The sequence below is a fragment of the Tigriopus californicus genome, chromosome 2 (assembly GCF_007210705.1).
Source record: "Tigriopus californicus strain San Diego chromosome 2, Tcal_SD_v2.1, whole genome shotgun sequence".
Classification (NCBI taxonomy): Eukaryota; Metazoa; Arthropoda; class Copepoda; order Harpacticoida; family Harpacticidae; genus Tigriopus; species Tigriopus californicus.
In genome coordinates, this window is record NC_081441.1 from 4,450,699 (window position 1) to 4,473,547 (window position 22,849).

Genomic DNA, 22,849 nt, shown 5'->3' on the forward strand with positions numbered 1-22,849 from the left:
TGAAATATTATTCAACTGTGAGTGAAATGACTGCACATTGTCAATTATTTGTAAAAAAAGGTCAGTTACACTGAAGTCATCTAATCAATGCATTTGAATTTCAGATCACGATTACGTTAAGATTTTTCATTCGTGACCAATTTTGATGGATCTATGAATGAGCTCAGGTCCATTAAGCTTGACCCTTTTCTTCGTTTTGTCGACAAAATGTCATAGGAATGAAATGAACATCTTACTAGGCTCATAATAGGATGGTAGTGTAATCAAAATGTAGTTGAATTACAAGCTGAAAGTAATTGTAAATCAGATTTATCACAACTAAACATGATTTGATTGTAAAAACCCTCTTTATTGCGAGAAACATGTCCTAATGGACATTTGTTAAACTTGGTAAAAACAATAAATTTCACAAATAAGTTTAGTGGGGTCCAATCTGGGTTATTGTAATGAAGCACGTTTGAAGTCAAGGCAGTTGCAATCATGATCGATATAATTGCACATTTCCAATTATTTGTAAAAACGATTTGTTACACTGAAGCAGATATTTTGAATGCACTTTCGGGCATCACATCTACAAATGATTTTGTTATGATCAAACATGGTTGAAATCAAGGCACGTGAAATACAATTCGTCATAATTGCATTTCAAAACTCATCTATACAGTTGTGTCGATTTATTCCCTTTGTCAATGATTTTATCATATGAATGACATTGATATTTAAACGCTCTATGCTCAATTGACACCAACAAATCGCCAATCGAACGCTTTTCTTCCAACCGCACTCCCTTAATGTGAGCGTGCATGTGGCGAGTAGTCCGGCCTATCCTTGTCCCACTTTCCCAGACGAAACTTGGGCTGATCGAATGGGCCCAGACAGGCCAAGCAAGGCCAAGTCAAGCACAGAAGCCCAGGTGGTGACGAGGATGGACCGAGGATAAGCCACGAGGATAAGGGGTCACGTCAGCTCCGCCCCCCCCCCCCCCAAACTTCCTCATGAGTTTCCCTTGAACTCTTGTTGCTCACCCAATGGAAGTGGAAAGTCCGTCTGACACACGCAAAATCTCCCCGAAAGCTCACCACCACCCTCTTACTGATTTGAATGAGTTGCCCAGTGTTTAATTGATCCCGGGACAATGAGGAACTATCGGGGCAATTCAGAGCCTCCGAACTCGTGTGACTCCGACGATTCCGATTACCATGATCGAACCACGGGTTTGCGACGATCGGGATTTCCGATCAAGATCTCTGGAATCGCCATGGGAAGCCAAGAGAGCCTGAATTCGGGTGAAGAATCGGGTCCGGCTTTGTGGGAACATGCTTTGAATAAGCGTCGATCTGTGCGAAGTCTGAAGGGTGCTAGTGGTTCCAAGATGCCGATGGAGAGTGCTAATTATGGTCCCTTTGGATTTGGGATGCTGACGAATATGCAAAAGAGCAAACGAGGACTCGGATGCAATTATTCGTCGGCGAGAACTAAGCGATCCTCGTCCATTAACAATCTGGTCAACGCCGTGGAACAAAGTCAAGAAATTGGGAGAGAAGACCTGCCGAATACTAATCATAACAACGACAACGACAACGACAACAACAATAGCACCAGGCATTGCTCCAGTAATGTGAGCACTCGGGAAAGACAGAGCTCCAAGTATGAAATAAGTACTTCCGTACTGGACCATGGGGAACATGATGTTGCACAGAATAGTCAAAGCATCGATTTTGAGAACTTTGAGAGAAGATTTGTGGAACCAATGCAAAATCTGGCGTTTGGGGCAGGTGGAACTGTCTCCGAAGAGATCTCAAATATTCCAAGAAAACAAGCGTCGGAGGCTACGATTCGAACGCGGAACCCTTCTGAAGATCACCTGCCAAAACTTGAAGCCATGGACCAGATTCGTTCAAGTTGCATGTTCCAGGCCAACAATGGATATTGCGATCAAGCAGATCCTACTCAGAGATTCCAATCAATTGATCAAAGAAGCGAAAAGAGTAATCATACTTCTTCACAAGTGGAAACATCGATGGTCAATAAAAGTGACCGATGTTCTTGGAACACTTATTCACAGTCTTCGGAATCAAAGGAACAATTCATCTCTCACATGGACGAGCATCACTCAACCACTCAAATCGAAGGTGCGAAAGAAATGAGATCTGTTCATGGCTCAAAAAGCTTTGAAAACGAGATCCATACAAATCTGGAGCAATTTAGTAGCGTTGGCAATTGTAGTTATGAAAGTCAAACTTGCGATCAAGAATATAAATACCTTGAAGAATTGTCAGACTTCAGCAGAAAGCAAGAATCCACTTCGGTTGAGTACGTGTCAAGCTATGAGAAGTCTTCATGCAATGAGATGGTCCAAGAAACCCAAAATGTAGCCAGAACTCAAGGCAAGCGACAACAACAACAACAAGCACAATCGAGTAGTCAAAAGTCGGAAATCATAAGTATCACCTTGCAATCTAGGGAGATGAATCAATTTCAGCAACAGGAACTGGCCAAGGTTCTTTCTCAAGAGGCCTCCAAAGTGTTCCGATCCAAATCAAAAGACAGCCCAGAAACGACTACCGAAAACGATTTGACATCTCCCCCACCAAATTGCCGACAATCTCCAGTTCCTCAGGATCCTCCAATATCATCATCATGTCAAGAGGAGCCTCTTCCACAGTTTCCAAGCAAGATAGAAAGTGTTCAGCAGATTCCGACCAAAACCTGGTTTGCCAGTTTCTTGGAGCAAGACTTGTCCGTCCCATTTTCTTCCAATATGCGGAGAGAATCAAGTGTTCCACTGTCTGGAGGCGAAGGTTATCATCTGCATAGGCCCAGGAGATTCTCTGGTTTTTCGAATGATCAAGCCAATCAAGACCTTGTCAGGCGTCTGTCAGTCAAAGGCCGCTCGTCATCATCATCCCACCGTTCCTTCGATTCAAAGGACGACACGCAAATACAATCGGAGTCCCAAGGGAAACACATTCCCCCGCCAGTTCCCACGACATTTTGCCAACAAATCGATTTGGGGCTCAACACTGATCAGCTACTCGTTAACAATATTGAGAACGTTTTTGACGACGACGACGACAATGATGAGGTTCAAGAAGTGAATCCCGGGGATGTGAATATACATGAACCAATGATCATTCAACCCCTTTCAAACACTCCGGATCAACCAAGAACCATGCTATTCGATGAGGTAACCTTTCCAGATGAGGAGGCCAATTTGCCCCTGCCACCCTATCCTGAGCTTGATCAAAATCAAGATATGCTCCAGGATGTGAAACATGACATTCTACCTCGGGAAAGACTCACAGTTTCCAAAGATGAGTGTTTGATCTTTGACGACTTGTTTGAAAAGCTTGTCGATGACGAAGCCTCCGACGAAGACTTGAAGGTCAAAACAAGACCAAGTGTGTCAAATTCAAGCTATCGGGAATCAACGGTCCATGAATCAACGTTCCAAGAATCTATAGGCCAAAGAGGTTTGACGTCTCAGAGAGAATCGAACGTTCAAAATTCGAATACTGACGAGTTTGGGACGAATGAACCAGCGGTTCAAAAAGAGGCAGAGACTAAAGTCGAAGACCCTTATACAGAAATGACCTCAACGGGGTCCTTCTATAGAACCGATGACGTTTCTGAAGATTGTACCCAATTTACACAAACGACCGAGAGTATCCTGCTTTCCTATGGGTTCCAAAGGGAACACGACACGTTGGAGAAATTTATTCAACCTGACTCAACTGAGTCGAAGGACGAAGATTTGACCTTTTTTCAGTTGAAGGATAGATTCGAATCTTCCAGCTCCAAGTTAAAGGAGAAACGACAACGGAATTTGACGATTGATTACCACGATTTGGCGCCATCCACTTGGAAATGGAACGGTCAAATTGCCAAACACGTTCAAGGGACTTGTGATTCAAAAGATCCGCTGAACTCTCAAAAGAACAATGAGCAAAGTATCGAAGGTGATGGACACCATGTTGACAGCTTGGAAGAGGGCCTTGGTCAAGGACTGGGAATCATCCTGGACAAACTAAGAAACATCGAGACGAAACTGGACGAGATCAAGACCATGGAACAAAATATCTGGTACCCCGAGCTGGATATGCCAACCAAAGAATCGTACCTTCCAGAGGTTGGACAGACTCCAACAGCCACATTGGCCTTCAATAAGAACGACGATAAAAGAAGTTCCGTGGATCCAACTTGGCCGGACAAAGACCTGGACGCCATCTCATTGTGTTCCAATGACCAAACGTCACAGACACTCATTGCCCACAATGGGTTGGAAAATGAAGACAACGAAGATGCTTTGAGCGTAGCTGACACTATTCCTGCCGACGACATTTTGGAGAATGCTAATGTGATCGTGACCACTCCCGAGACTGTGCGAGCCTCTCCCATGAAAGAATTCGCAAAGTTTGCCGTTGATATCTCTAGTTTGGCTACCTCTGATGACGAGGAAGACACGACCACCGAGAGAAATGCACGAATTGAAGAACTCGCCAAAAAGATCATGGCTGAGAAGCAACAGCTTCAGAAGATCGAGAGCCAAGAGCGCCAATTGGCTCACGCCAAGGATGATTTAGACACCGTTTCAGAAGGATCTGAAGACGAGGACGAGGATCATAAGGTTTCCGAGAGGAAGTTCCAGAACATTGGAATAACAATTCGAAGGCGACGAACTAGGAGTGCGAGCCGAGACCGGTCTTTGGCCAAGATCCGATATTGCTGGAGATGCCATCAAACGGGCCATGAGAATTTTGACTGCACTGCCGAACTTCACCCGGGAAATTGGTGTCCCCGATGTCTTGAAAACACCCATTGGGAAGACGGATGTTGGGTCAATGAGCAACAGGTATGTACCATGAAATTATTTCTTCATAATATAAAAAAATGTCTTATTCAACGTCTCTTTCTTCTCCTCAGATATTTTGCACCATTTGCACGCTTCCCGGACATTTGCCCTGTGTTCACGAAACCTCAGATTTCCGCCAACGGAAATTGATAGTGGAGACCTTTGGTTGGTTGGCCTTCAAGGACTGGTTTCGAGAGCCAGATTTCTGGAGCTGGTGGAACATTAGTGGGTACACTAATGTTCCCCTATATAAATTGATGCAACACAATCGAACCAAAGACGAATAGTAGGGCCGAATAGACAATAATTTATTTTCCAACCTTAAGAGCGTGCAAGTTGTATTTCAAAGACGAAGAACATTCATGGAACAATAAATGCTATTCATTTTGGATATCAGTCACCATTAGTCAATGCAATTGAAGCATACTTTTTTCAAGATTTGAGGTTGTCTTAAAGAATTTTGTTTGATATGTGCAAAACACAAATGGTGGGGTTTAAAGACTTACGGAAAAAAGGAAGTAAGATATTAGTTCACTCTTCAGACATTTTTTGCGTGTCCTGCATAGATTGAGATAATTTCCCCCATTGAGCCACATACCAGGCCAAATTGTCACGAAGAACAGCCTCCTCCATATCAATCTTGTAATGGCAGGTCAGTTCCTCATTGGGCTCAATGTCCCTCAAAGTAACTATTCTGGGTATTCGTCCGAACACCGGATGCTCAACAACGTCCCAGGCACAATTTGGGGCAAACGAATGGTTGATCTTGTGCCCCAGAGAGGCTCGGTAGTTTTCTATGGAGATAAATTCTGGTGGCAGATCCATGTAATCTGACTTGGAACCCTGTAATCAAATAAACATATCGAAACTTTACCATAAATATCAAGAGATCAATGAAATCAAGGTTTCCATTTTGCTCACGGGTTTGTTCCAGTCAACGTAGATTTCGTAATCACGAGATTGGAATGGAGGCGTGTCATTGGGTCTGACTCGGATCCCATTGTAAAAGGCCACAGTGGCACCTTGAGTTAGTGGCACCTTGGCGAAAAGGCCGTCCCCTGCTCCGGGTAATTGAGAATCGCGGACTTCGACGTATTTCTTTTCGTAAAGATCTTCTTGGAGCGGAGGAACCCGGATCTCTGTTAGAGTAGACTTCCAAAGCATGAATGTGGGACCACGTGGTTCATGGAAACGCAATTTTAGGAGCTCCTTATGCATATGAGCATCTTGAATCTTGGACTCTCGTCCTTGAACCAGTTGACCATTGGCAAACTCACCAATCAAACAAGTCACCAGATCAGGATAGAGATAAGCAATGTTACTCCCCGTAAACTCGCCTGATCGATCCAGTCGTCCATAGAGAAAACCATCCCCTTCAAGCCATTTCCAGGCTATGCCAATTGGCCTTCCTCCATCAAAACATCCAACAAAGACCAAAGACCCTCGAGGATTGTACCCACACACTGGGCCATGGAGAAATCCTTGGCGAAATTGGCCTTCGAGACAGATGCCAGATTCAAGAAACACTTTCCCAAGCCCTTGAAGGACGCCATGGCGATAAATGCCCGTGATGGCTTGGATTTGGGGCCCTATTTGTAGATATCCTCCTCGGATCAGACCTTTGCCTTCTCGCAAACCTTTTCTCCATGTTCCTTCCAAAATGGTTTCGTCTTCCAAACGAATGGTCTTGTAACCACAAGGTAATTCGTCCACTACAGTGTGTTCCAAATCGCCCAACTCTCCTGAATAAGGATCATAAGCGACAAAATCTTCCACACTTTTGGCCTGATTTGGGTTGGAAGTGGGTGCCAGAGCACTGCTCTCCTCAGAGGGAAGTGTTTTGAAACCAAACTTCACCAGATCATTCCACCAAGTACGAATTATTTGTGGACTACAACGACGACTCTCCATCACCGATCACTTCAAATCGATTAGAGCTTGTCCCTCGCCTCACTGAATGGCTTTTCTTTCAGGCCTGAAATCTAGATACACATTTACGTAGATCCAGGAGGGTGAAGTGAGCAGGATGTTCTAAATTCTCTGATGAGTACGCGTGCTTTTGAACCCGAAACTTTTTCTTGGCAACAAGCCCAAATTTCGAAAAAGCTTCAACAATAACATACATTGGGGTCACTGAGCGATATACGTTGCATTTAGAAATCAAATTTAAAAAAATATATATATTTCTGCAATTGCACAAGTGTACGTCACATTTGATAGTAAATGTATAAAACTTCACAAGTTTCGAATAAAAGAACAGGAAACATCTGAAAGTAATCATCACATTTTGGCAATCATCATGTCTTGAATGCCCCATATTGCGCAGCTTTGAGGATGAAGTCTTTGAGAACTCGCTCATCCAATTGATCGAAGCTTTCACTCTGAGTAACTGCAGTCATATGATTTAGGCTGAATCGGAAGCAAAAGCTCTCCAACTCTTGGGCATCAAATTTTAAGGCTGTGGCATAGAGCATGCACACATTGTCAATGTTGATTCCCATCTGGATGAGACCCTCGCACCTGAAACGGAACCAAAAAGGTCAGGATGTATTTGTGCTCCAAACAACAAATCGCGTCTCTACCCCTTCAACATTGGTCCCTCTTTACAGATTGTCTCATTTAGCAGAAGTCTGGGAAATTCCAGGCCATTTCCTAAAATGTGTTTTCTCGGAATTCGCTTAGTAAGAAAAACCCAATCCCCAGATTGGATAGTGAGAGTTGGTGATTTGACATCTCTGGCTCTTAATGCACAGATTGCTGTGATCTTACCGCTTTTTTAATTGAGGCTCACAATAAGCATTGGCTAAATCCAGCAGCTCAACAGCTTCCTCAGTCCCTAAATTAAGCTCGTCTGTGTAGAGATATTCCAGGAAAGCTCGGTAGACAGGATAAGAAAACTGTTCAATTTCAAGGGAAGTGTCTTTGTCCTCTTTCCAATGGCTCTGAAATGAGTCAAAAATCCAGTAAACATGACCCAAATGGAATGGTTTCCTGACCAGCATGTTGTCATGTCAAATTGTCAGAACTGCAAAAGTGACAAAGGGTCTTACTTGAAACATAGAGCGGAAGTGTTCACATCGGATCTTCAAAAGCGCTTTATGCACATGAATATCTCGGCCTTGAACCACGAAAGTGAAATCTGACGTCGTCGCATCATCAAAGGCCAATTTGAGGGCATTCATGAGTGAGTTTCCTGAATGAATCATGGTGTACATAGGCGCAAAAGTCACGCCAGGACATCCAAAGCGAGCAAACACTTCGTGTAAACTTTGGAATGGCGTTAAAATGGGAGTGGGCACGGTTTGAGAATGGCATTGGCTACGAAAAAAGAGCAAGATTAAGATTTGGTCCGTCATTTAGCCTACGTAAATAGAACTGAACTTAGCATACTCACCCCCACATATAGACCTTGGCATCTTGGGTCAACGCCGCCGAGATGTTGTTGTAATGGGAAGCCGCGATATCGACCACTCGCCCGATTTCAACGGCTACTCTGGTTGGGGAGCAAGAATTGGCTTTGTTACCGGAACCCAATTGGCCGTACGAATTTGCTCCCCAACCAAAGAGGTAGCCTTCATCGGACAAGGCCAGAGTGTGGGCGTATCCACAAACAACCTGAAAAAAAAACCCACATAACTTCCACGACCTTGACCCAAAAAGCACGCTTTTGGTTTACCTTGGATATCACAACAGTATTGAGTGCTATCACTAGACAAGGACTCAACTGATTGATGTTATTGCCGGAGCCCAGCTGCCCGTTGCCGTTATAGCCCCACCCTGCAACAAGACCGTTATTTTGACATCATTTGAAGGCCAAAAGGACATTTTAACGTACCGTACACTTCCCCAGTGTCTAGAAGAGCTATGGAGGAGATCTGGCCGCAGGCAATGGAAACCACCTATAAGTAATTGGCACAAGCATGTTTAATAGGAGTTTTATTAAGTCATCCGCATCCATGGCCTCACTTTTCTACCACCGAACAAAGACGAGACTTTTCTGGGTGAAGATTGGTTGTTGGTTGTTCCTGAGCCGATTTGTGCGCACGTATTTTGACCCCTAAAGGACGAGAGCCCCAAAAATCAGTATGAACTGTCATGCCATGAAAACTCAACCTATTGATTACCAAGTATAAATCTCGCCTGTATCCGTGAGGCACATGGAATGATGGGATCCGCATGCGATTTCCACGACTTTTTTGTCCTTTAGACACCCTGGGATTAAGGCTGGAACAACTCCTTGGTTGGTGGTCGCATTGCCCAACTGACAATATCCATTATGTCCCCTAAACATCACGTCAAAAGACAAGTCATGGATGGATCCCTGTCAAAACGGAAAAGACCCGCACTCACCAGCTATAAATTTCGCCTGATTCAGTGCATGCCAAAACGTGAGGACCTGTGCCATATGCGAAACTTTTGACTCTCTGTAATAACGCAACTCATTGAAGGCCTCCTTGATGACATTAGGGGCTGTACGAGTGAAGTGTTCATCAATCTACCTTTTGACACAAATGCTTGACCTTTTTAGGGGTCAATGTCGAGGAAACGTCGCCCAGTCCCAAACAACTGGCCGCATTTGATCCCAAGGCATAGACGTCATCGGATTGGGTTACCAAATGAGCTTCATTGCCGGAGTTCCCGAAGACGCACACCATGCGAAGATTCTTCACAAAATCGGGCTCTAAGAGCGAGAAAAGAGACCATGCTTCCAAGTTCATGGCTATCTTTGAATTGCTATGTGTTTTATTGTACTGTTGCGATGCTGTGCGTGTATATTTTAAGATCCTGAAAGAATCATTATGTGTACTAACATCAGCATTGACCAGTCACCACAGCCTCAGAATACGGGACAGAGTAGCTTGTCAAACTAACACAAATCACACAACCTCAGCTCATCAGTTGCATAAGAACCTACTACGTGCGAAGATAAGTATACCTAGGTGTGTCCGTGAAACCTAATTTTGTTACACCTTTTGCCATTTTTTGACAAATCACTTAAAGTTTCATTCCTGTGGGAAAATACAATTTTATTCGTCTTTTGGAGCTTTTGATTACCCCAATAGAGAATTTCAACTTGTTATCACTTTCAGAAACCAACACTCTACCATTCGGAGGGCTCAGAGGGCTCAGTTGGCTCCGAGGGCTGGTTTCTCGCCAAGTGGCTCGTTTAAGAAGGCAAATTTGGCGAAACTGTGATTACATTTCATTTAATCGTCAAACAAGCGGAGCTGCAAACCCTCAAAACCTTTCCCTAGTATAATGGAGCCAATTCGGTCTGGCGCGATATTCTTGAGCCATATTTGTAAGGGATAAGTCTGAGTCAGGTGGTGTGTGATGGAATTATTGAATTCAAATGGTAAGCTTAAGTATCGTTTTAGGTATTTGGTGAATACAGAGTCCATCGTATCGCATACGGACTTTGCAACGAATCCTGTGATCCAAACCGGCAATCCATGCTCGTAGATGGGCAGGATATAGGTTTGAAAGACGCGCAATACCACAGCAAATAGAAGGTCACAGAGCTTCAAGCATGGGAAAAAGAACCCAATCTTTCCTATCTGGCTTTCACATTCAAGTGCCGTAAGTAGGCTGAGAAGGATAGTTGGGATGAAAATATCATTCCCAGATAATTGAACTTGTTCACTCTTTCAAGTTCAACTTTCCTGAAGACGACCGAGCAAGTCGGGAGTCTACCCTTGTGGAAAACCAAAACCTTGGATTTCTCACCATTAACCTGAAGGTCGTTCAACTCACAGTAATCCTGCAAATCTCCCACGGCCCTTTGGAGATCTCTGCCGAGTGTGCCACGAGACAAAGATCATCAGCGTAAATCAAACATCGCACGGTTTTCTTGCTATATTGATACCTTCAAAAAGGCAATGCATTTTTTCTTGACATGGGAGTCCTCATGGTCCAACCTCCAAGTCCAAAAAATAACCTCAAATGGGAATGAGATCGTCAGTGGTAATAAGGGAAGGATTAACAATTCGTTTCTAACTTCATATTGATATACTAGTGCATTACCTAACCCACCAACAAAACGAATTGGAAAATCTGTCTGATCCTCTTGAATGTAAACTTGGTCTGGAATGGAGGTATGAAATTTGCTTACATATAATTGAAAGCTGCAAACCAATCACCACTTACAGTGCGTATTCCCTACATATTGAATAATGCAAAAGCCTAGAATTTGAATCAGTTTGTTCGTATTGTATTTTTGTACCTTTACCTACTAAAGTGTTTCCTAAAATTCCAGTGATACACTACAGTCCATATATAAATAACCGTGGTCTCAGGAGGCAAATATCCCAAAATTATAGTTGTCATCCTTTCATACAGGAGTTATACTGAATGAATTTCTTGCTTTTGCAACTCGAATTTGCTCCTTGCATGGCGGTCACAAATATTGCCTTATTTATTTTGCCCCTAGAACAAGGGCAAGCAGTGGGAAAAACAGAGCACAGACAATTATTTTGATTCTTTGATCATTGGACCCATCTGTCTCTTTCGATTCGACTGGAGCCTGGCTATGGCACACAGGAATTTCCGAGTCTCATGAAGACTCGGTTTGGTTACAAAATGAGGAAAAAAATAAAGCCAAAACGCTACAAAAAAAATGACAGGGCCTCTTGGACTTCATACAGAGACTACAGTTGTATGCTTGTTGTAAGATTGCGAGGTGATCCATAACCAAATTTAAGTACCACCATCTAGCTTGTTAAGGGTTTGGTGTATCCTAACAATTTTCGTTTGAAAACAATCAAATCCCTTACACTTTTAAGAATCAACTTCAAAAGACAAAGTGCTACTCACAGGCAGATATGCTTAGTGCCTAAAATTAGTGTCCCTGGAGCGAGGTAGGGTCCTTGGAGTACCACTTAAAATAAGAAGCTACAAATAGTTAAAAATACATCAAAATTCATTGCTTTTCGCGAATGATATTTTTCCAGATCCTATGCAGTTAGGATCATCCTAAAGCAGTTAGAAGCTGAGAAACGTACTAAGGATGTCTACTTGCTGACCGAAAAGTAGCCTCGGAACTGGCTTTCAAATCTAAGATGCATTACACCACACGCACGGTTGTTTTGAAAGCCGTTTTCAGCTTTGATGACATAAAATCGTAATGATGTTATTCAACTTTTGGATCAAGTGAAACATGTAGGCTTATAAAACTAACTGTTCAGAAATATAACACGATGTACTCGAAACAAATGTTATGGGGGATTGACAGGCAACAGAGGTGATTTGGAAAACTACTGTATGAGTAAGGTAATCACATCTCGTGAGTTGGTAAGAGGGTTGTTAACACAACTTTGGTTTTCACAATTTTCTTTTTTCTGGGACATATCTGGATCCACATTCCAGCTCAGACGTAGATGTCCCATGAGACCCTTGGAGTGAATGCGATTAGAGCTGGAGTTGCTTTTGAAACTCCAGACTGTGATTTGAAAACTCCAAGATTGAAGGTAAGTGGCAAATCTGAAGAAGCGCGTCAATCAGCTTCTTCTCTTGGTCTGTAACTGGTGTCTGATAATTAGATAGATTTGATCGACTGAGAACCGAGTTTTGCTGACTATCCGAATCAGGCAGTGCTTTAAAGTTGGCGTCTTCGTTTATCGCGATTCCGCAAAAGTCGATAACGTCTTTGAAAACAATTTCTGGAGTGTCTTTCAGCTCCTGGAAGCTGATGACTTTGAAGTCAATTCCCAACTCTTTAGCCTGATGTTTGATACTCAGAAGATTGGCCACGTAAAGGCCTATGAGAAGGACCGTTTTCTGCTTGCTCGAATACGCGTTCAGTGCACCCTTCATCAATTGGAGATGCTCATTAGTGTCCGATCGATTGGCGAATGGAAATTGACTCAAGATAAACTCATCTTGCTCCATTTTTATAGAGAGCTTCATCATCAAGATGTCGACCAGCGGATGCAATAGGGCTCTGTAAACAGCCTTCAGTGACTTGTAATATTCGATGGGATGACGATATAGATAGAGATGCTTCATTGAGGGAAAAGCCTGCGCGAGCTCAGGGGTTAGTGCTATCCCGTGAGCTTTAGGTTTGATAAGGACGTTATAGTGCTGATTTTTTGGATTATCGTGCTTGAATCGCCGAATCGCCGAGGCCGTCAGCGCGAAAACGCAACCTCGGATCAGTTTTTGGCGGAAGGCATAATTGATATTTTCATGATTGGTCACCATGGCCATAACAAAATCTGGTTCCGAAATTGCGACCGCGTTTTTTACTTTGTCCTCGAATAGTTGCGTGAGCAGAGTTGAACCGCATCGACCCGTGTTAGAGAGAAGCACATAGCTGACCGACTCCGGATTGAAGGGCAGGGCATCCACGTCATTGGTGAGCGCAATGAAAAGGTTCAAAGGTATAAGGATCAGATGCTTGCAGTGATTGAATTGGTTGATATAAAAAAACGGCCCCGTGGAGTGGGCATGAACATCGATGTCTTCGGGGCATTTGGCGAAAATGGCGTGGGTGGGAGTTAGTGTCAAGAGCGTGACCCCGTCCTCGAAGATAACATTCGGATGAGTGTATGATTCGTGCCTGCGAAAATGAAAATCACGGGACGAGTGAGCAAGGTGGTTAGCCAGTAAGTGCATCGATTGACAAACGTAACTGGACTTGTTAATGACAATAATTGACGTGACATTCAACTCTACTTTAAGTTTGTTTGAACTTGATGCGACCGAAGCCTATCATAGTTGAGCATATGTTTGTTCTTGGATAATTAATTGATGCGTTTTATTGGGACATTACATAGCATAAATTTCGAATACCGTGCCTTTATGAACTCGAAGGGTGAGCAGATGTCGATAAGGTCGGTGGTTTAATTTTTTACTGTTACCTCAGCTAGACGCTGCCTCACTGGACGGAGACGGTAAGGGTGAAAATTGGCAACCTTTATGTACCCCGATTGGTCATATGTATTTTTCCTTGAAATAAGATTCACCATTTTGCGCCTGGTTAGTAACAAGTTGTTACACAAAATGCACTCGTACGTTTTGAGTGGGAGAGCTCTTTACTTTTGACACAGGCTTTCGACTGAACTAGAGTGCTAGCCCTCTAGACTGAACTAACTCGAACGAAGATGGGAGTATTTGGTCAATTCATGTGATTGTGCCAATTTTCACCAATACCGACTCTTTCCATTGGTGACGTCGTCCTTACCTTAACATAAAGTTCTGTTTTCGCGGATCCTCCAATTCGATTTTCCGTGCTTTCCACAAGATCTCACACACATGGGCGCAGTTTTCAAAATCATTGGCCTTTTTCAATTTGTCACTTTGATGGCCATGTACCAAGGAGTACTTGACCACCTTTTCGGAGATCACGTCCAAGGTTTGATAGAAACTGCGAATCATTTTGAAGCCCCCATACTTCAACATGATGTTCCTAACACGATGGTCACAATCGCTCAAGTGTTCCCCAAAGACAATGATTAGCGAGAGTTATGGTGATCTCTTATCTCTGTTTTTCCCGAATACTAGACTTTGGGGAGAGTGCGGGGTTAGCACTAAGAGTAATGTGTAACAACAAAGTTAAGCCTCATAGTGAATCATATTGGGAGAGATAAGTCGACACTTTCAGGGCCACTTCCACACCACTTGTAAGGAGAGGGGGGGCGGCATGTTCCCACCTAGCCGATCCTGATATCAGAACATTGGGACAAACAGCTCGATCGTTTCAGAATGAATCACGAGACGCTATTGACTCTGGAATTGTCCTTCTTCTTCATCGTCGCTTTAAAGGAAGAAGACGCATTCTACCTGTAGAAAATTATACTACCTCAAACTCACCGAGTTGAAGAGGAAAAAGGAGGGGAACCTGTCTGAAGTTCTTTTGCACTTAGAACTCTACAATGTGTTGGTACTTAAAGAGCGCAAGAATACATACGTACTTTGTCGATCGCTTCGCAAAATACTATAGTGTGTAGGTAAGTGAATATCGAAGAGAGGCTGGGATGCAATGTAGTTTGTGCCTGGGAGTATGAAATCGTCGTTTATTATTAAAAACGGGAATAATTTACGGCGGTAAAAACTTGCTCAAATCCAACTATCCACGAGATTCGATAAACCAATGATTAAAAAAGTGTTGGAAAAATCGATGCCTGCCGAATCTTCAATTTAGGGAATGTTAACTCCAGGGTTCTGGTTGCGAACAAAGTTGATGTTAGGAGCCGGCAGATCTTCGCACACGAGATGGCGTCGGGTATTGCAAGCTTCGTCGTACCACTTGAACACGCCCCCTTGAGCTCGAAGAGCCAAACAAGCCTCCAAGCCAAATCCATCTGACTTAAGAGCGCCGTTGGGTTGACCAGATGCCCAGTTGTTAAACTGCAAGAGTGATTTACATCAATGATCAATAATCCTATGCACAACAGACCAGTTCATGTGTGACACCTTGGCCATTTGTCAACGGCGTGTCCGTGGTAGCGAGATGTGCTAATATGTGTGTACTTGACAAATAGTCAAATACGGTCTCAATGCGGAAATACGAACTCGACTGTATGTACTTGTTACTCGCTCTCCTTCTCTGTTACGAATTCGATGATTTCCGCCACTGTTGAATTAAAGTGATTCTTTTGCTTTGAAGAGGAGCGAAACAAACCGAACAAGGGCAAAAATCGTAGATTGATGGTTGGTCAGACCATTTCAGAGGCTATTTTTTCTTTTCCTCATATGCTATGAGCCATGTCCAGTTCGGATGGTGGCTTGTTAGTCAGGATGTGGGTAATCGAACTTTACGAATGTTTTGTAGCATCAGCATCAAATTACGAGTGATAATTTGCTGAAAATTGCTCGACCAACAAGACATCAATCGCCACGAATGAAAGATAGATCTTTGATTATGGTTCAAAAAGGTCCACAAGGGAGACTGACGAAAGAACATTCCCATTAAGACAAAAAACGTGTTGCACTCACGACTTGATTGTTGGATGCCTGGTTCGTGGGAGGCATCATCTTCAAAGTAGACGCCCAGAACCAGCCGTTGATTTGGAGTGGTTGGAAACGAGTTTGGTTGCAACCCTCAACTTCAGCATCACAAAGCCGACCAGCCAGATGGATATTGTCCACGTTGGTTCGCCTCAGGATGTCTTCAACAAAGTTCTCCTCGGCTTGGTTCTCGAACGAGACCATGTCCATGCACATCTTACGGCAGTAGTTCCGCCCAGTGAACCAATTCCATCGGGCGTTTCGCAGGGCGTTCTCGCTGGAGGCCATGGAAAACCAGTAACTGTTGCCTTGATGTTGGAAGTGTCCAGCTGAAAAATGGAGAAAATGGTTTCAGCTCTGTACCTGGTATCTCTGGGGAATCTCCAATGTACGTTTCTGCTTTCGAAGGGCACACAAGTTGGCCTCGGGCAAGCACACGGTCCCGTTGCATCCTGGGTAGACCTCGGTTCCTCTTGCGTCCCGAGCATCGGCGGGGGTGGCTCTGAAGTTGTTGTTATTGTTGCTCACAACGTTAACAACATTGTTCCTGGGAACATTATTGTTGAAATTGTTGTTGTTGTTACGAACGGGGACGTTGTTTTGGGGCACGAATCTTCCATTGCTCACAAATCGGTTGTTGTTATTGTTGTTGTTTTGGAATTGGTTGTTGAACCGGTTGTTCTGTCCGTTAACAACGGCGATCACAAGAACGACGAATAGCAGCCACATGTTTTCCTTAAAGTCACAAGAATTGTACTATTTGTTTAACTATCCTAAAAAACGCCCTAAGTCTTGAGATGTACCAACCTGCCGAATACTCATGATGCTACGGATAACTTAAGAACGACTAATTCACTTCGGGATGTGTCGTCGCCTTTTTATCCTTTCAGGGTGTTGGTGGTTTATTGGAATGAGTGATCCCGTAGGCCTCGGTCCCGTACAGGACATCGAACCATCTTCACTACCAACCATCACCCATGGAGGGGTGGTTGTGTTGTTGATGTCGTCCGTAAAACAGTCGAGGGTGAATGCATGTTTTGCCGCAACCACTTGTACATTCTCCTCGGACCGAGAGCATCAACAATGACAACCGTAAATTGGTTAGTGTCCTAGCCTCTACCAACCAACCAACCAACCAACCAGAGTTGGGGAACCCTCACTCGCACACTTCCACTCTTGCTTATTTAACTCCATTCACAGTACGTTAAGTGAGGTGCTGTTCACCCTGGCAACATGGCAACACCGAAAATGATCATCATCTCGTCGTCCTCGTCGTCTTCGTCGATATGGTCGTCGTCGTCGTCGTCGATATGGTCGTCGTCGTCGTTAGTCTCTACGTCTAAATAATCGTTGTTCTCCGCTAGTTGCAGTGCGTCCGGCCGAACTTCAAAGTGCCTTTTACTTGCTCTCGAAGGGACCTTTCTGCTAGATTGGGTCGCATTTTTATAAGCGATCGCCACTAAAGACCCACAATCGAGGAATATCAATTTTCAAAACGATCGTTTCAAGCCGAGTGAGCCTTCCAATGGCTCGAACTTACCCAACCAACCAACCAACCAACCAACCAACTACCGACCATGGAAGACATGAACTCACGCACTCACATAAAAACATTTGCTGGGCAATTTGAACGGCTCAAGTACCGTAACTGTCTTCTCAAGGGTTCTGATTTTAAGTGAGGCCTCTTTCCTGCCCTGCCCTATTGTTTTGAAGTTTTGATGTTTATCCTCAATATTTAAGTTTGCTGATGATTGAAGTGTGTACTCCTTACGATTTGAGCCCTGACTGATCTCATCATCCACCCGGAAGAGACAGACCAAAATTCTTCAAATTGATCTGCACACCGAGTGACCAATGGCACCAAATCCTCTCAAAGAGAAGAGTATCTAGACTCCAATCTATGCATTCTTCTTTGGCCTAAGGCGCAAGTTGAGCAATTGAACCATCGTTGCAACCATTCATTTTTAAATATCATGGTATGTTGATTGGTCGCTACATTTCAAGAATTGAATCTTTGACTCGTCAGGAAAACGCGCCGAATAAGCTCAATATCAAAATGCAAGGACCATAACTGGTGCACGCACCATTTCTACTTTAGTTATGTATGGCCTTTATTTTGGCCTTCTATGGTTACCTTATTTTAAAAGATATTCGATGCTCACACGTCAAACAAATTTAAAGCCAGGATCGTAAAGCTTTACTACTTATTGCCGATAAATTGCCGTGCGGTGTATGACTTTTGTCTCATAAGCTGTATCCTTTAAAATGGTTTTTTGTAGAACGGAACCACTTTCTCACGCCAATTACAACCATGTTGTATGTTTTGCGAACGGTTTAACGAACAAGCACCTTAAGTACTTTTGTTGACCTTTGATTTTGGGGTGACGTATAGGAAATATTTGACTCATCTTCTCAAATTTGGAGCAATAGAGTTTAAAGCCTTTTAAGTTTGTTGTCAGATTATCTCTTGCGTCTAAGACTGTCGTCAATGTCTTTTTACGTCATATATTCAAAAATGTGACGAATTCTGGTCAAAGATTCATGCAACATACGAGTTCTAATTTAAGGTCTCCTTTTTGTCCGTCTGTTACACTAAAATGTATCGTTATAGTTAAAAAATTGCTCTTTCATGACAACTAATCTTTTTCGCTTTTCACAATTCCGCACACAATTCCGTTGCACTTGAACATGATTATGATTGTTGACGAAAGTTGGTTATATATGACAAAAAAGTCCAAAACTTACTATGATCTACTCTGAATCCAAGTTTTAATCTAAAGAAAGATACATCTGAAAAGTGACCGTGCCAAAAAGCTATCTTGATGCTTCATCTAAAGTGCATTTTATAACATGCCCTTGTTTCAATTACGGTGTAACTGTTTATCTAGTAGGAGATAAAAAACCAAATACTGGTCTTGCGTATCACTTACGCATCTCTGCCCCCCCCCCTCTGCATACAGGGAGACCCCCAAATTATATCATTCCAACCATCAAACAATCAATTTGTGCGTTCTTCTTCTAAACCCATGAACAGCAAGACATTCTCACTCTACTACAAGTGGTCACTATGATTAGAAAGCACCTGAATGAGAAACCATCGATATTTTGAATGTTATTTTTCAGCTTTGGACTTTGATTTTGATTTCAGAGTCAAGTTTTTTGGGAGCCTCCCTGTAGAACAAAAATGTTTGTAATGTACCAAGGTATGCACCCTCTGTCCCCCATGTGTACGTACGTATATGTTGAAGCATGGTGGTTGACTGCTTGCCCATCTTCAAAAGCTAAGGGACGTGATAGAATCTCAATCTACGACCAGTTGCAAGCGACACCACTATCTACTCCACTATGTTCCCCACTGTATGTACCAGTATGTAGTATTTATCTATCTAGCCAGTTTTTACGCTTCGTCACTCTCATTTGAATAGACTTGTTTGGGGACAATGAGTCAGGACAACAGATGCAGCCCATTATAACAGTAAATAATATTCTGGGTAATGCATATGATGGATGAAATGTGATATCATCCGACTACCTATCTTGTTAGCTTGAAAGCGCACTGAGTTTGTACTACATGTTTTGCTTCAGTGTAGGCATAAACGACAGGATTTGAAGGGACTTGTGTAGTGTTGGTTGATAAAGTTACTCACTAAAGTGTGACGTATCATCTATGCTCGTACATACGAGTATAGGGTGCTTCAAAAGAAATCAGCATTTTACATCATGTGTCTGTTTAACTCGGATATAGTCGGACTCACCATAATGGGTGCAAATCTAATCTGAATACATTTTTATTTATTTGCTACATGCCCCCCTTGGCTTCTACGAAAACACTCGCCTCTTGAAATTGAACACCTGAAATGACTAACGATCTTCTTTCCAGATGACCCATGATCGATGGCTCTTGGTAGGATAAGCATGGAACTGCCCAAAAAAGGTTGCATATAAATGAGATCATCGAGCGGAAGGGTTCGTCAATAATGTCCCTTAGAGCTTGAATTAATGTGCCTTTTATTGAGTTATGAGAGACACAACAAGGGGCTCCTTTCTTTTGAAACACCCTTCAAGTTACAATTCGAGACATTTTACGTCTCAAGTAAGTATGAAAGCTATTTATGTTTACCTGGAATGACTGATAATCCAATCTTCCTTGATATGCGTATGGGGATCAGTTGCATTTGATTACACAGTACGAGTACGTGCTTACATACATAAGAACACATTCCGCCATCATGTCATTTTCATGCGTAAGATGTTGAATTTATTACAGGGTCTGAACACTAATTTTTTGATACTTTTTATAGGAAAGTTTTTTTTCCGTACATGAATTCGATGAGGAACTCGACAGCTTCGAAAATTTATCATTTTCCAAGGGTGACTAATTTTGCTTTAACACAATTCTTTAGCCGAGGTATGTTGGGTGACATCTTGGTTTTTTAGTCTTCACAACTCATTTCCGTTTGATAAAAATCATTCAATTCAAGGAGCCAAGATCACTTGTGAAATCCGTCGTAGGAGCAATTTGGAGTTTTTATATTCCGTCAGTCATAAAGTTTACAGTACATAAGACATGTGAAGACATTGGTCTGAAATTGATGCACTGGCTTAAACGGTTTTTCCCTCTTGCCCAGAGTATGATGTAAATTGGATTCTAATTGTGATTGATTCTGAATCTGCCATCAAAATGTCATACCGTGGTAACATTTTTGGACAAAATCATTGACTTGAAGAACCAAAACTTTGACCCAGTAAATGGCGATTTCCGTTCAGTTTGAATTTCCCGCCTTCTTCGTCTTTTTTTGACATATTGCTTAGGGGGGGCTTTACACTAGGATGGAAAACCGATATTGAATCCGGTTTGGGTATTGAAGTAGGACTAGTGCTGAGGCGAGTTTTTGGTGTATGAGTCTTTTTGTTCGACTTGAATGCAGTGAAAGACTGGAGTCCTCTACTGGACTCAAGTCTTTTGCCGAACTCGTCCCAGCATTAGTGCTGATCTTCAATCCTTAAACAGGATTCAATCTCGGTTTTACACCCTAGTGTAAAGCCGTTCTTACGCATCTGACTTTGTCTGTCCGCACTTTCAACCAATGGCAGGCTTTTTTACATTTTCCTTACAATTTGTTACGTAACGCCGCCGAACCCTATTTGTAATTTCACTAGTGCTTCGTTTAGATTTCGCTCATGTTTACCTCCAAGGAGCTTTTGGTTTCCAAGTCCAAATCTTAGTTCGTATTTAGATTCCAGGCAGGCTCTTGTGGAACACCGCAGTTTAGTATGTTTTGTTACCTTTACCCAATATTGAATTCCAGACTCTTCTTGTCCATTCCAATTGATGTTCCTTCAGAAAGCGCCGCAAAGTCGTAAAATGGAGCGAATGAGACATTTGTAAATGATTGCTCAAAACTTTTTATAGATCAACATATTATTTAGCATCTTACGGTCAGGCAAAGTGATACATCATTTCTCAAGAAAGAGCATGTTTTGAATTGCACTAAGAATGCACTGAAATCGTAAGCTAAAAGGCCCAATATTGTATGATTCAAATTTAGGTTCGATATAGCATGATCTATTGTATGATTCAAATTTAGGTTCGATATAGCATGATCTATTGTATGATTCAAATTTAGGTTCGATATAGCATGATCTATTGTACGTTTGCTTGCATGAGATCAAGGAGAAATGAAGTTTCAAAGGTCGAAATGGGAGTAGCAAGGTTGATTGTGGCCGTTACATTGTGAGATAACGTCAAATTATATGACTTGTGTTCTACATTATCAATCGACGTAATGGATGGAATATGTTTTCGGATAGGCCGTCTCAGAGATTGTCAGGACAACACTTTCAGGCCAGTTGCCCAACAAGGTATTTTTGGTATCAAAAAAGGTAAGTAAGGGTTTCAAGGAGAACTTTTCAAATGTATTTAATCACAAATCTTTGGTTGCTAAACTTTTCATAAACCTTATAATAGGTAGTGCAAATGGCTCAAATCTGAATCTATTTATAATCTTTGTGCCAAGACAAGGGTGACTCAAGGGTTATAATGTTCAAATAACTATTTGAGTATTTCCCTGACGTGAATCAAGTTCTTTTCCATTTTGTTCCTCGGGAATCCTGAAAAGATATCCCAACGCCCTTTCGTGATTTTTTCATAGTTCTTCGGAATTGCATATTTATTTGATTCATCGGAAAGGTGATGAACTAATTCAAAATGAGAAAGAAGCTCGACATTTACTCATTTTTGTGTTCAGGAGAGTTCGCGGAGGCGATCTTTTTCAATGAATGTCTTTCGCACGTCAAGTCCGAATGACCAAAGTACGAGTAGAGACAACAAAAATGCACATGATGCATTCAGATCTGCTCCAGGAATTCTAAGCTGAAAAACAAGTTTGGTCCGCATTTTCCATACTCTAACCTACGTAAAACAATGCTTATTCGAGCCCAATCCTTCACCGTTGATTCAAGAGTGGGGCTTTTTGAAATCAAGTGGGCAAGAATACCAAGTATGCTCTTACATACTCTCAATATACTCTCAAACATACTAGTTGCTACAGTGCAGTTCGTCAAAATAGTTTACATACTTTGACACAAATACTAACGTATTCATCCCTGCCTTTTTATTCACTTTTACTTGGAGTATTTGAGGGCATTGCACCAAAATATAAAACAAATTAAACTTGCGGTTTCTTTGTAAAAGTGGGTCAAAACCGAACCGTCAAGCTTGCTTTATGATTTTGACCTCTTTATGAGTTTGATAGGATTACTATGGCCAAGGGCAATTCAATGGAAGAACAATCAAATGTCCAAGTAACAAGTATCAGACATATCGCAACAATATTTCATTTTCCTATGGCATCTTATTCATTACGACTGGTTCATTCATTAGTAACAAAAAGGATAAAAACGCAAACATCACAAGCTCATTTTGCTTTTCAACCTGGAAGTGTTTCTTCAAATTATGGACATTTTTTTTTCTCTCGTCATAGTGGGTGGATGAATTTCATTTATCTTAATCAATTTGAGATGTGCACAATAAGCATTTAGAAAGGTGGA

At 42.3% G+C, this 22,849-nt stretch overlaps 5 protein-coding genes and 1 long non-coding RNA gene across 9 annotated transcripts; 2 read left to right on the top strand and 4 right to left on the bottom strand.

Annotated features, from left to right (window-relative positions):
• Positions 1-1,063: 1,063 nt before the first annotated feature.
• Positions 1,064-5,258, top strand: LOC131891498 (uncharacterized). The gene is made up of 2 exons (XM_059241101.1): positions 1,064-4,852; positions 4,924-5,258. Exons 1-2 carry the CDS (start codon positions 1,136-1,138, stop codon positions 5,137-5,139), a joined length of 3,933 nt encoding a protein of 1,310 aa, XP_059097084.1. The 5' UTR covers positions 1,064-1,135; the 3' UTR covers positions 5,140-5,258.
• Positions 5,174-6,885, bottom strand: LOC131891539 (histone-lysine N-methyltransferase SETD7-like). The gene is made up of 2 exons (XM_059241149.1): positions 5,774-6,885; positions 5,174-5,695 (listed from the first exon to the last, which is right to left on the bottom strand). The coding sequence occupies exons 1-2, from the start codon at positions 6,761-6,763 to the stop codon at positions 5,384-5,386; spliced, it is 1,302 nt and encodes a 433-aa protein (XP_059097132.1). The 5' UTR covers positions 6,764-6,885; the 3' UTR covers positions 5,174-5,383.
• Positions 6,886-7,012: 127 nt separating this feature from the next.
• Positions 7,013-9,570, bottom strand: LOC131891507 (RCC1 and BTB domain-containing protein 1-like). 3 transcript variants are annotated; one of them, XM_059241128.1, is made up of 11 exons: positions 9,352-9,570; positions 9,203-9,276; positions 8,977-9,135; positions 8,819-8,909; positions 8,688-8,751; positions 8,529-8,629; positions 8,247-8,467; positions 7,903-8,170; positions 7,622-7,794; positions 7,435-7,504; positions 7,232-7,372 (listed from the first exon to the last, which is right to left on the bottom strand). In XM_059241128.1, the coding sequence occupies exons 1-10, from the start codon at positions 9,568-9,570 to the stop codon at positions 7,468-7,470; spliced, it is 1,407 nt and encodes a 468-aa protein (XP_059097111.1). In that variant the 3' UTR covers positions 7,232-7,372; positions 7,435-7,467. The 3 variants fall into 3 exon arrangements, with proteins under 3 accessions (XP_059097097.1, XP_059097104.1, XP_059097111.1); XM_059241114.1 differs by lacking the exon at positions 7,435-7,504 and having other exon boundaries at positions 7,013-7,372; XM_059241121.1 differs by lacking the exons at positions 7,435-7,504; positions 9,203-9,276 and having other exon boundaries at positions 7,013-7,372; positions 8,977-9,173.
• A 92-nt stretch (positions 9,571-9,662) lies between these two features.
• Positions 9,663-12,878, top strand: LOC131891550 (uncharacterized). Of its 2 annotated transcripts, XR_009374419.1 has the most exons (4): positions 9,676-9,792; positions 9,943-10,154; positions 10,231-10,432; positions 10,506-12,878. It is a non-coding gene; the product is annotated as an uncharacterized LOC131891550 (long non-coding RNA). The 2 variants fall into 2 exon arrangements; XR_009374418.1 differs by having other exon boundaries at positions 9,663-10,154.
• Positions 12,012-14,577, bottom strand: LOC131891528 (uncharacterized). Its single transcript, XM_059241139.1, has 2 exons — positions 14,034-14,577; positions 12,012-13,409 (listed from the first exon to the last, which is right to left on the bottom strand). Exons 1-2 carry the CDS (start codon positions 14,249-14,251, stop codon positions 12,260-12,262), a joined length of 1,368 nt encoding a protein of 455 aa, XP_059097122.1. The 5' UTR covers positions 14,252-14,577; the 3' UTR covers positions 12,012-12,259.
• A 257-nt stretch (positions 14,578-14,834) lies between these two features.
• LOC131892909 (GATA zinc finger domain-containing protein 21-like) lies at positions 14,835-17,075 on the bottom strand. The gene is made up of 4 exons (XM_059242775.1): positions 16,607-17,075; positions 16,192-16,534; positions 15,788-16,128; positions 14,835-15,199 (listed from the first exon to the last, which is right to left on the bottom strand). The coding sequence occupies exons 1-4, from the start codon at positions 16,619-16,621 to the stop codon at positions 14,990-14,992; spliced, it is 909 nt and encodes a 302-aa protein (XP_059098758.1). The 5' UTR covers positions 16,622-17,075; the 3' UTR covers positions 14,835-14,989.
• Positions 17,076-22,849: the final 5,774 nt, after the last annotated feature.